The sequence below is a fragment of the Apis mellifera genome, linkage group LG6 (assembly GCF_003254395.2).
Source record: "Apis mellifera strain DH4 linkage group LG6, Amel_HAv3.1, whole genome shotgun sequence".
Lineage (NCBI taxonomy): Eukaryota > Metazoa > Arthropoda > Insecta > Hymenoptera > Apidae > Apis > Apis mellifera.
In genome coordinates, this window is record NC_037643.1 from 13,242,331 (window position 1) to 13,257,275 (window position 14,945).

At 20.8% G+C, this 14,945-nt stretch overlaps 1 protein-coding gene across 12 annotated transcripts in view; it reads right to left on the reverse strand.

The window, feature by feature from the left end:
* Nucleotides 1-14,945, reverse strand: part of LOC551973 (cleavage and polyadenylation specificity factor subunit CG7185) — a 33,956-nt gene that overhangs the window by 11,387 nt on the left and 7,624 nt on the right. For 9 of the 12 annotated variants that reach the window (XM_016912751.2, XM_016912750.2, XM_016912746.2 and 6 more), the window contains 3 exons: nucleotides 14,474-14,738; nucleotides 10,159-10,239; nucleotides 9,101-9,345 (listed from right to left, as the gene is read on the reverse strand). In XM_016912751.2, the coding sequence (XP_016768240.1) occupies nucleotides 9,177-9,345; nucleotides 10,159-10,239; nucleotides 14,474-14,738 (515 nt within the window). In that variant the 3' untranslated portion in view covers nucleotides 9,101-9,176. Of the gene's footprint in view, nucleotides 1-7,197; nucleotides 7,406-9,100; nucleotides 9,346-10,158; nucleotides 10,240-14,473; nucleotides 14,739-14,945 lie in introns of those variants that run through there. The other 3 variants (XM_006562447.3, XM_016912749.2, XM_006562446.3) reach the window with 3 other exon arrangements.

The following is a 14,945-nucleotide window of genomic DNA, read 5'->3' on the forward strand; positions in this document are numbered from 1 at the left end:
ATGATATACTTTGAAATGCATACTTTGAAAAGCAATAATAAGACATTAATAATTAGATATTTAAATATAATATATCATATTATTAAAATGATCAAAATATATTATTATTATTATTATTATTTATAATTTATAACATTCATATATATGACAATTGTTTTTTTTTTTTTTTGATAAAAAAAAAGAAAACTATGAATCCTATCGCTCGAAAAAATAAATAATAAATAATACAATTTTACATAACCTCGATTTATAAGAAATCATATAAATACACATACACATATATATATATGTATATGTTAATATTATTTCCAAATTGCAATTATTAAACAAACTAAATATTTATAACATGATTAATGATTAAATTAATTGAAAATCATTCTATATTTATCTATGGAACTAACATAAGTTTTGAAACTCCTATCTACATGAATATTCTAATCAATACTGTTTTGTATTCATAGCTACAAAAATATATATATTATTAAAAAAATTAAAACAGCAATATGATAATAAAAATGATTTTTTTTCTACAATGCACAAGTCATTTAAAAATAAAAATAATATATTTTTAAACAAACAATAAGAATATTTAGAATTATCAAAAATGCCTCAATCTACATAAACATGATTTAAAATTTCTTATCTTACGGTAACGAGCCAAAATATTGTTAAATATTTTGAATTACAATAAGAAACGACAATTTGTTATTTATAATAAACGAAATGCATACTTTTCTCTTTTCACGCTGAATGAATTTGTTACGCAAAAAGAATAATTTTGCTTTTATTTTAAAAACATATTATTATCGATTAATATATTACGTTTTTGAAATATTGATTTTTCTATTAACGATCATAATCGAGTAAACAGAACAACTTCTTTTATCATACAATACTTAAGACTATTATATAGCATTACATCTTCGATAATAATTTATAAATTCTTAATGTGTGCAAAATACAATGAAACTAATATAAATCAGAATTTTTTTTGAATGTGATATAAAATATGAATTATATTGTTGTTTCACTTATGATGGAAATTGATTTCATATAAAATTTATGTAATTTATCACATATATATTATATTGCTTATTCGATGCAAGAATGAACATAATTCAAAAATAATTTAAAATGTTCTAAATCGTCATAAGAATCGCACAAAATATCAAATTGAAAATGCAATTATTTGAAAATATACTCATAGAGATTTTAAAAATAAAAAAATAATATAAATATCAAGTTTTTTTTCTGTTAAAATAACTAAAAAACTACAAATTTTGAGTTATGTTATTGTTGTAACAAATGAGCAATATGTTTATATATGTATATATGTACAAATCTTTTAATATTATTGATTTATACTAATATACTATTTTTAATTAACCCTAATGAAGAAATAATTATTTTTTTTTTTTTTTACATCTTATACAAAAGATTCGATTTAAGAGCGCATAAAAAACGGTACTAAATTTTTTATAACGATTTTTACACTTCAAAATCGAAAAGTTTGTTCGATTTGACAAAGGCACAAGTGACTAGAATTTGTATTTCGAGAATACAAAAATGGCAAATTTATCAATATATAACGAAGCACACAAAAGATTTAAATATTATCAAATCATACAATATTTCTTTATAACTATCAATTTTATCATCATCATCACCACCATCATAATCATTATCAATGTTAGATGATGATCAAATTTCAATTTTTTACCTGTTACTTTTATTATTTTGAATTTTCGTATATCGACTTTGATGAAATTTGAACATCCATAAAATCGAATTTTAAGAATTCATAGAAACTAGCATGTTAATTAAGATGCGATAATTAATTAAACTATAAAAAATATACAAACATGTATTTTTGATGAATTAAATAAAGTAGTAAATTTTATTTAATATTATAATTATATATCTTTAAAAATAATTTACTCTTAGTTATTAACATGTTAGTAACTTGAATTTTTTATTGTAACTTCGATTTTCGTAAGTTTAATAATTCCTGCACATACAATTTAGTACGCTAGATGCAGAAGGACTAGGGTAACATATAAAAATTTGAACAAAATTTTAGCTCGTGTATCGTTTAAAATCTGATATATGCATTTGTATATATATATATATGTTCACTATTGATAAACATATAGAAACAAAGTGATCCACAGAAAATATCGATTTTTAAAATTATATTCTGTGATATATACACTTACCCCTCAAGTCCATATATATTTCTCCAGGCAATCTCTATTTTCGACTTAATAAAATATAAACAGATTTATGAATAGTACTTTATACAACAAAAACATATATTACTATATATAAAAGGAAATTCGTTACGAGCAATTATGCAAAGATGCTATGCGCGGCATATTTGGAAATTAAGCCTCTTAAAATACTATACGTTCGTTAAAGATGCGTTTTATAACATAATATACTATGCCACTACTAATTTAAATAAGTTATATGTAATTGATAGGCGATTTGTTTCTATCACTTGTCTTTTCTTATATTTTTTTTTACTTAATTTTCTATTATAAAAACAACATTGAAATTGTATAATATTAATATAGAATAATTTATTTTTTTTTATTTATTTTCAATATTTTTGACATAATAAAAAAAGATATTGGAACAATAAATATCTGAAAAATTTTCCAATATTATATATTCATTTTATGTTTCTCTAAAAAAAATTTTCTTTTTAAAATTACAAAAAAAATCCATATAGGATTTTTCATATATTTATTATACTTTTAATTGTTTTTTCTAAATATTTTAAGAAGCTTATAAATGTTTATAATATAATAGCTATAAAATTTTATAGAGAATTAATTTACTTATTTAAAATTATTGCAAAATAAAAATAAACTTGTACTTTTGATAATTAAATATATAAAAGTAAATATATATTTACTTTTTTATCTGTTAACATTAATTTATCTTTTTCAGACATTTCTAATTTCTTGAGTGTGACAATTGATTGTAAATTCACAATTTTGTGATATTTTTTCATTATAATTAACATTAAGTTCTTCACATCTCAATTTTAACTTCTGAATTAAGAAAAAAATTATCTATATAATGATATGAAATATCAAATGTTGAAAATTCTAAGCATTTCATTGCATACTTACTTACAAAAAATGTCATTAAATTTATAATGATCTTTTGACAGTACAAAAGATTTTCGTCGATTCTGTTAAGGTCACTAAATATTAACAATTTTTGTAGTTTCACAAAAAGTGATTTTTAGTTTTTTGGTATATAAAATTTTCTTGATAATAATCGCATTGTTTAATATTGTTATGTAGAACTATAATAGTTCTCTTTAATAATATTTGTTTAATATAAAGCGCTTTGTAGTTTCAAAAAATTGAAACTATATCATTTTGTGTTCCATTATACGCTTGTTTATATAATTTTATAATTCACAATGTCAATGTTTGATTGAAATTTTTATAATAAAATATGATTTTTATAAATAGAATATTATATATTGTTCAATATAAATTATTAAAAAATAAAATTAGAATTAAAAAAAATTTCACAGCTCTTTGTACTTTTTATAAAAACAAACACAAAATTATTCATTTAAAACGCAACAAATAAAACTAATAGTTTTTGGTTTAAGTTAATTTTATAAATTATAAAATTACACGTAACAAATTATTAAAAAAAAAAGATAAGGTTAAGAAAAATCCTAAATACTAACTTAATACTAAACTTATATCTCTTGAGCAATCATTAATTTCTCTTAAATAATGTTAAAATGTAAACGATAAAAAAAAATCAGAAAAAAAATTAAAAAGATAAAAAGCGCAAATATCTTTGTAATTATAAATTTGAACCTTATCTCTCAATTTAAAAATTGCGCTTTAAATGAACAATTCTTATTATTAGCACAGAAAAAAATACTTCTCATGTAAAAAAAAATATTTATCGCATAATCTAAGAATGCAATGTAGTTTTTTCTTTCTTTCTTTCTTTTTTTTTTAATCAATGAAAGGCAACATATTATTATAATTGCTTCATTGTTTAAATGCTTAAAGAAATTATATTGAAATCTACGCCGAAATGAAATTAAAATATTTTTCCTAATTTTGAGATAGAATAAAATAATTCTTGAGTTTTTGAAAAATCACAGATAAACATAACATAGGGATTGAAAAAAAAATGGTGAATTGAACTACAGTGACATATCTTTCTAACTGATAAATCGCAATAAAAAAATCTATACATAATGAGATTCATACACAGAATGCTAACAAATCCAGGAGATGCAGGATTCTGTTGCAGTATGTGCACAACTCGAAGATTTTTTTTAAGAACTATGATGTATACATTTGATTCTCTAAAAACTATACTTATAGTCGAATTGTCGATATATTATTTATAAGAATTAATTTAATCTTTATATTCAAATGCAAAATGATTATTACAAAAATTTTGAATTTAGCATTATATAAAATAAAAATAATATTTTACATATATTAATACTTTGCGATTCATTTGAATAATTATATAAACATAGACGAATATTTATTATTTGTAAAATAGATGCAACGTTTTTAAAAACATTGTATTTATTATAATATTATTTATTAAAATATTATTTCAATATTAATTTATAAAATTAGAAATATCTGTTATAATATTAATACTTTATAAATTTTACATATTTCGTAAATTATTAATATTATTGCATTTTTCTCTTTTTATTTTTTTATAACAAATGTAAAAATATTATACTTGACTTATACTATAAAAGAAATATAATCTATATTTTAAATGCATTTATCTTTAAAAACAGAAATTTTACAAATTTATGAATATTATCACTTTTAAATAATATATAATTTTATATATAAATATATAAAATAATTTATTTTATCAAATTATATAAAAAGATATTAAATATAATAAAATGAATGCGCATCTTTTTCACAAAAAAAAAAAAAAAAAAAAATTAAAATATTGATAAATACAATTTAATTCCAATCTCATGAAAACCTTACAAGTTATGATTAATGAAGATGGAAATAATAAAAAGTTCAAATTAAAATCATCTAAACTTCAAATTGAAAAATTGAATCGCAAAGAATTAAAATATGAATAAACTCAAACAATTAGACTATGAGTTGATCATGCTTGATCTAGCAATACCTCTTATCTCTATCTGCATAGTCGAGTTAATTATTATGATATTTTAAAATGGCACATCGAAACATAATCACGTGATATGAATGTATGTGATCATGCAAACTGGTCTTGTGTATTACAACATAAAAATTTGTTGGGATTTTTTTTCTTTTTTGCATATCAAAGGATTTAATTATCTTATATTGCGTTCTGTGAGAATCCATTATTCATTTCCTGATACTTGTTAGAAGATACCAGATGCTCAGCCCTTTGTGGTTCTTTTTTCTTTTCATTTTTTTCTAAAAAATAAGCTTTTGATTAAAATATATATTAAATGAAATTAATTAATGTTATAAAACTAAAATTTTATATGTATATACAAATAATACATTGTTAATCATTATATAACGAGATCATTCTTTACATTACAATTGTTATTATTATAGATTAATGTGGACCACAAAGAGTTCAGCTGGAGCAATGAATAGCTATGCGATACAATAAAAATTAATATGTACAACTGGAACTCACAGAACAATTATTATGTATATTATCATTTATTTTAATGATATCTGATAAAGAAAAATATCTTCGAAAGGTGAACCGTTCACGCTATTTTTGTTTATTTTTAATATTTCCTTCCTTGCGAAGATTAAATATATAATATTCATGTAATTTTTTTTAAGTTATTCTTAACTCTTTCATGCACAAGAAGTGATTGCAATATTTCTTTACAATTCTTATATTTGTTTTATATCTAATTTTGATAAATGGATAATATGTTATTTAAAAAATAATTTATATAATATATGTAACTAAAAAATAAATTAAAAAATGATATATTCTTTTAAATTTATGAAATTCAGAGAAATAAAGATTAAATAAATAAGAAAAAGAGATATTATAAGTCTTAGAACACTAGTTAAGTGTTAGAAAAATACAATAGCATTGATCTTTCACCATCTAAAACATGAAAGAGTTTTTTCTACTGCAAAAATACTAAATTTTCTAATTTCTAATTCTTGTATAATCAAGAATAGAAATTATTATAGCTATATTATATTAGATTACATATTTTTAAAATATGCATTGTCACATTTAATACAATACCATTATCATGATATTTTTATGTACATTTAATTCTACATTTTATAACATAGAAAACGAGTGGAATTTTTCATAAAATCTTAATTTTATGAGCCTTGATCACACGAAGATTAGAATATACGCTTAAAAGCGTACAAAGAAAGAAAATCTTTTTTTGCTTTTGCAAATATGCAGGAACATTTGTGATGATTCAAACAAAGTCATTCAGTGATTGTGTTGCGCTTTCACAATATTCTGTGCGTTTTTTAATATTTCAACTAAATATGAAAAATAAAATAACACTGCAATTAAAAATTAATTTCTCAAAATTATCCAAGTTGTTAACTTTAAAATATCTATAATCTTAGTATTTATTTACAATTAATAAGTAATGGACAAAATTATAGCAATATATTAGAATATTTTTTAATATTTTGTCTTTTAAATAACAAATATTGCTTAAATATAATGTTTATTGAGTATACAAAAAATACTTCTATTTATCACAAAGAGCTTATTACTATAAAATTGCTATAATTTTGTCCAATAATGTATATTTTTTTTCTGTTTATAAGATATTATTAGATATTATATACACAAGTTTGGATATTTTTGATAAATTAGTTTTTAAGATCTCAACTATTAAAAGATAAATATATAATTCTGATATTAATGTTTCCAATTTCACAGATGGGACTAGTATATATTATGGAACAAAACGGGGAACATATAATCATTATTCATTTTACATGTAAAATTTTATGTTCCAACTCATCATACACTTTCGACCTCTGCTGTTGAACACCAAGTTACAGAAATAAATTAATTAGCAAGATCGAAAGTGTTTAATCGAATTTGTTTCTCTTTTTTCAATCGGTTCCACCTTTCGATTAATAATTGGAATAATGCAATAGCATATAAAACAAAAATAACATATTTATCAGGAAGATAGTGTGTACTGATGAATAAAGTAAAGACATGTTTATCACATATATTTTTTTTTGAAAGCGTATATATGTATTATAGTTAAGATACAATCTTGCATCGTCGTGGAGCTAGAAGATCGATGACGAGACTCCAGAATGTAATCTTCTTTCTTCCTCGAGGCTGCCAGCATCAATTTAGTTCATCAGGAAATGTAGGGCCTTTTCTTCAGCTTTTCTGTAAACCGCAACTAAACACGACTCTCCATGAAACATAATTTTCGTTGTGCTTTCGTCACTTCTTTTTGTTAATTTGTTATTATTATAATTATTCTTTTTTTGCTATTTTTCGACAATACATACTCTCTCTTCCCCTCTCTTTCTCTCTCTCTCTCTCTCTATTTCAAAACAAATATTCTCTGCTTAAATATTACATAGATATATATGTATATATGCATATATATAATGTATGCGTTTTTGTTTACTTCATTATTTTTTCCAATTATTTTTTCCAGTAAAATTACAGTAAAATCCCGTATCTACGGGGATAAGTTCCAAGATTTTGCATAATTGAAATTATCAATAGTGGCGAACACTATTCATTCATTTAAAGCAGTTTACGACCCGAATAACCTCACTAGCATTACTACATTTTTCTCTTTGGAGCCATTGTTAGATAAAGTAAAATTTTTTTACAGTGAAAAATCGATATGCTTTCGGAAAATACAATGCAGATTCGAACGCTGATTCGATATGACTAACGAAGTTTGATGGAAATTTATAAATTTTCCATTAATCTTTTCAGATCGCGATCGGCTGCAAATACAGAAGTTTCACTGTAGCGTAATGATATTTAATAATATAGTAGTATACGCTGCGTAAAAAGAGAAAAGAAAGGAAAAAACATCATTGTGATTTGAAAAAAAAATTATACGTGACAAAAATCTCTATAATCAATCTCCCAGATAACATTACTAGATTAAGAATTCCCCGTGAAAATCCCTTGGTAACTTGGCTAGAATGTTCATGACTGATAAATCTGCCGGAAGTTTACACAGAGGCTTATAAAATATGTATCCAAATATTAATTGATTCCGACACTTTCCAGACCAAAATTTTCTATTTTTAGATGTTTCACATTATGAATAAATACATCTAAGTACATCTAAAAATAGATTTATGGTTTTATAGAATCATTATGATATATATAATTATCCAATTATCATTAATCAATAAAAATACTAGTAGTCATCAAATACTGTAAGAATGAAAAATCAAAAACATGAAGTTTAATTCTCTAATGCACATTACATATACCTATATTCAAAACTATCTCCTCTATCTCAAAACCATCATTAATAATATTTGATACACATGTACTCGTATATTTAAATATACGTGAAACAGAAATCTCTAATGCAAACATTAAAATTACATAGATGAAAGTACGAATACTTTTAATATATATGTATATATTGTATATATCATATTAAATATACATGAAATAGAAACCTCTAGCAAGACAAAGGAATTCATCATGTAAAATAAATAATCACAAGACAATTATCTTCTACTACAAAAATTAAATCTCTTGCATTCTGATAAAAATTATTCTGAATTATTCATCATAAGATATAAATGGAATCGAGATAGAAAAAAATTTTAATCAATTTTTATAATCATCGTATTTCATTATCATTTTAAAACCAAATAATATTTTTAAGTGGTCGAGAAAGTGTCTAGATACTATATGAATATTCAGACAAAATATAAAAGATAAACATGTGTTTTCAAGAGATAAACGGATATATATATATATATGTATATATATATATATCCTCTTGTGTCTATTTTTCGATGAAATTTGTAAGAAAATCAACGATGAGATCCTACGAACTTTGCTTACTAGAACACAACCATCTTCATCATTTTCTTTCCCTTTCTCGTTTTTTACTTTTACTGTATCTTCTATTATATTTGATTTTTAAAGAAAATTCCTTTTTCTTTAGCGTACAATCACTTTTAATGCCTCGAACGATGCGAAGAATCTCCACGTTCGTCGCGACGATCTCTTTCTCGTTCTCGTTCTCGTTCACGTTCCGGTTCTCGTTCTCTCTCTGATGGTCTCCGGCTTGATTCTCGTTCTCGATCTCTGTCTCGTTCACGCTCTCTGTAGCGATCGTCATAATACCTACACAAGTACACGTCAGCCAATTATCTTACTTTACCGATACCATTAATTTTTTATTAAATTTAAAAAAATTTTTCTGCTTCTTTTTTAAAAATATATTTTGCATTTATTTGTAAATCTTAAATTACATATTTTTTTCCAATCCATTCTTCCTCATTATTATATTTATAATTACTTTTACATTTTGTTCATATTTTTGTTTTTACAATTAACTTTCTCATTAAAGTATAAATTTAAAAAGATGAAAATATAATTAAATTTTTAAAAAATTTTACTTTACTTATTATAAAAATAAATATATATATATACATACATACATACATACATATATATATATAATTCTATGTAAAAATATTTTCGATTATTTTATAAATATTTATTTGATGACAAAATACTTTAAATGAAAATTTTAATAATGGGAAGAAATTTAATAAAGGAAAATTATATGAATTGCCTTATTTCTCTATTTACAATAAACAATTTCCTAATATACTAGGAATATAATTATAAATTTTTAATAACTTTCCTTATTATTATATATACATATCAAGATAAAATTGAACTAAAAGATCTATTATCCTTTTTCTTTCTCTTCATGTTATTATTTTTTTTATAATTTTTTTCTTATTAAAAATAATTATAGTTTGATAGATATTATAAAATTATTATATCGTTAATATACAATATTATAGATATAATTTATTATAATATATAATTATTAGAAATTCTAGAAATCTATTGTCGCATCTAAGATAGAAATCAATAAAAAAGTCTACATGCATTCATTTTATATGAAAAAAAAGTATAAATTACCTAGACGCCTTGGAAGATGAGACGGGAGCCGTCTCTGGCGGTTCTTCTTTTACTCTTGGCCTGGTTGACTGACGTGTCGTACTAATGGAAAATATGCATACTTTGTTATGACTTATATTGTTACCAGGCTTAGCACGTTGCTTTAGTTAAAACAAACTACATTATATAAAAAAATTTAATTTGTTTTTATCGAAATATAATTCATTAATGATTTTTCATTTTAAAATTTAAGCAAAATTTATATGAAATTTATATGAAATTATGAACTTACTCTGTAACTTAATGCTTATGTAAAGGATAGAATTTTTTTCTTTAATATTTTTCTATTGAAAATATAAATTAGATTAAAAGATACGATAATATGCTATTCTAAGTACTACTAATTATAGTTACCAAATACATGTAAGTGCATGTATAATATTCAAACATATTCAAAAAAATTTGAAGATTCGTCGTTAAACCTGCAACCATATCGGAATATTTAAATATCAACTCAAAAGCGACTTAATTTGATAGAATATAATTTTCATTAAAAGATATATATTTATTTTGCTTCATCAATTCCATATTTGCATGGTTTCAGGATTACGACTATTTTATAGATAAATAATTTTACATTTTACATATATCTTCTTGATATTGAAATTGATATTACAAATTTTTTTTTGGATAAATATACAGATCTTGTATAATATGCATATTATATGAATTGAAGAAGCATTTAAAAGTACATTTTAAATTAAATATTTATACATTATAATAAGATATAAAATAATTATCAGTGAAAATTAATTATTTAACTTATGAATTATTAATTTAATAAATTGTAATATTAATAATGATATTTTTAATTTTTTTATTATTATTAACTCCATTAATCTAAAAATTAAATTTCTAAAATTAAATTTCCAAAAAATGATTAAAATATTTAAAAATATATAAAATTTTAATATTCAAAATTTATAATTAAAAATAGATATAATTCATAAATTAAATAATTACAAATATTTCATTTGAAATGTTTCTATGAAACATAATGAAATATGTTTTGAATAGAAAGCAATATCTACAATATATGCATATTTTTTTTTTACATACTCTTTCTAGCGATAATCTTAGAAATAAAAATTACAAATATACAATAGAAATAAAAGAGAAATATCGTATGTAACTATACCACTTGCTTTAAGGAAAAAATTAAAATTCATTTATATTTAACATTTTTCAATTATATATATTTAAAAAAATTATTATGCAACTTTAATCTTTAACTTTAACTTTTTATTGATGAAAATTAATGTGATTTAAACGATTTTATAAATTTGTGCATTAAATAATATTTTATAAAAAGTATACTTGCATACATATTTCTATATTTATGTTATGATAAAAATAATTATTAAAATATTGATACCGAGTAAACCAATATTATAATATTAGAGCTTATTTCTTCCTTTGAATTTAAAATATTGAAATTAAAATTTAGATATTAAAATATTTTGAAATATATTTTAATCCACTTGTAATCAAATCTTATTATGATAAAACTTATATATCGCATATACTCAATTGGAACGGTATTATAAATTGCGCATGCGTATATCTTTTTCAGAAAATAGACTTAATATAAATATACTTATTTTTCTCTTATATAAATGCACGTGGATTTATGATTACGACATAATTTTTTGTTTGTTTGGCGCTTTTTAAATCAAACTTTATAAAAAGAAATTATAATAAGTTATATATATAAATATATATATAAGTATGAGAGAGTAAATATTTAAAAAAGCCACAGTTTGGCCATCGTCTATTGTATTTAACAAACATACAGAAATTAATTTTAATTTATAAATTCATAATCATTGAAATTACGAACCATCATTCATTTTTTATTATTAGCCATCTAATTTTGAAATTTCAGTATTATACTAAATATTTCAAAAATAATAAATGAATGAATCAATTTACAATAAAATTTGATTAATTCAGTATGATCATCAATCATTCCAAATGCATGATTTTACAATATTTGTTATTATAAATATTCCTAAAACATATTTTTTAAAAATTGAAATCACAATATTTTTAATTTCTGAATACTATAAAAAGAAAGATTTCTGTTGATTTTTAAAATAATTAAAGAAAATCAGTAATAATTATTGATTGTATAATTTATCAATAATTGATATATAGTATTCAGTTTAAAAAAATGATTATTAAAAATGATTATTACTTTAAAATGAATATAAAAATATCTATTCCATATCATTCTCTACTGTTTTATTTTATAGTGACTAATACATAATAAATGTTTTCCTATGTTAACCAATATTCACTGAGTAATTTTTAAATTTTATAAATATACAATTAATATTCTATCTAATGATTGAATAATTGTATTTAATTATTGATTTCTTATATATTATATTTTTTAAATTATTTTCATTTTTATACTATAATATTAAAACTAATTTCGATAAGATGATTTATTATAATTATAAAAATTATCTTTTTATGTTATAAAGTTAGACGTTTAAGTTAAAAAAAAAACAAATTAATTCTTAAAATTGTATTTCAAAAAAAAAAAACACAAAATATATTAATACTTAACATTAAATCTTATTTTACATATTCTTAAAATTGAAAATTGTAAAAATAATATATTATATATTTTTGTAAAAAATTGATTTATTAATGTGTAAATATGATTATATTCTCATTATTATATTATTATACACAGAAAATTAAAGTTAACATAGGAATTATAACAACCCTTTAAAATAAAATATTTATAATTTACCTATCATTTTTACATGTGTTGAAATTATAAATTGAATAACTATGCAGAACATAAGATATTTGATTTTTTTTTATAAATAATATCCACTTTTTATATTGTAAAACATGAATATAATAATTATTCTAATTCATAATTTTTTTATTTTTTGATTGAGATTTTATTTTTTATATAAAATAAATAAAAAGTAGACATTATCAAACAATCTGATACTTACAATAATAAAAATATTTATTCATTTGATATGTTAATTGTTACTTTTTATATTTTATAAATGTTTAAAATTTTGATGAACATATTCTTTAACAAAATTAACATTTTTACTTATTATAACAATTCATAAAATATAAAATTAAGCATTTTTAATTTTTATTTAAATTTTATAATTTAAATATTAATTTCAATATAGCAGAACAAAAAATTGATATCTTTTTGAAATAATTATTAAAAATCGTTAAAAATATATAAATAATATAAAAATATTATTTAAATATATTTATTCCGTGTCTAATAACAATTAGCATAACAAATGTTCATTTTAGTTAATCCTGTTGCTATTGATTATATGATAAATTATTTTTATTTTATTAAAATTAACTTATTTTTTTTTTAATCATTAATCTTCAATCTATTCAATCAATTCAATCTAAATTATTTCATGTAATAATTACTAAAAATTTTCTCTAAATAATAATAATAGTCTAGAGTTATAAAAAATACATTACAGCAAAAGGATTAATATCATTTTATATTATTTTAATAAAGTTTCGTAAGATTAGTAAAATTTTATACATACTATATTGTAAATTATAAATCTTATAAATAAAATTATTACATAGATCATATAAAAATGATCTACAGTTCTTGTCTGCATGAATTTTTTTAAAATAATTAATTAATACAGACAATTTGAAAACATGAGAAAATATTACAAATAATTATTATTTAATAATAATTTGTTCCACCTAAATATTTCAATTTCTAAGTAGATATATATTATTATTAATTATTTTACAAATGAACACACTATAAATCATTTGTTTTCTTTTAAAACTTATTATTGATATTATACATAAAGTATATTGTATTTATTATTTAATTAGCTTAATAAGCTACATATCTTTATCAAACTTAGCACGATTTATTATCACTTTAAATAAGTATTCAAATATTTTGAATGAATTCTGTAATATTTTTTATAGCATGATTCGAAATATTTAAAAAATATATAGTACAATCTATGGAACTTATCTTATTTACGATAATATTGTTGATATAATGATATATCTATTTATGAAGAAAAAATTTCTTGTATCTAAATAGTTTTCAAGATACATAATGTATTTTAGTATATGCGGCTCGTTACAATATAAATGTCGTATATTTTATATAAACTTATTGTATTTGTTTCTTTTTTCTAAATCACACACATACGACTATTATTTTTGATCCAATTAAAATAAAATGGTACATCCAATGTGACATTAAAATAATTATGTAAAATTTTAAGCTTACCTTTCTTCTCTGCTTCGTTCTCTATATTCGCGATCTCTTTCACGTTCACGATCTCTCTCTCTGCTTCGTGATCTCTCCCGTGGATATGGTTCACTATAATAACGTTCTCTGTCACGATCACGATCTCTTTCTCTTTCACGATCACGTTCTCTATCACGTTCTCTATCTCTATCCCTACTTCTTTCTCTGTATTCTCTGTCACGACTCCTTGATCTCTCACGTCTTCTTCTGTGACTGCGTTCTCTATCACGTGAACGTGATCGTTCTGAAATAATAAATAGTATAGAATAATAATAGAAAAATAATTAGTTAAATAATTAGTTTATATATATATATAAGTAAAACATGATTAATTAAATATTAATTCATAAGCAAAAGATTATTAAATCTTTAAATAAAGCAAAACTTATTATGTTTATTTATCCTTAATAACAATATTAAAATAAAAATTTTATATTGAATCAAATTTTAA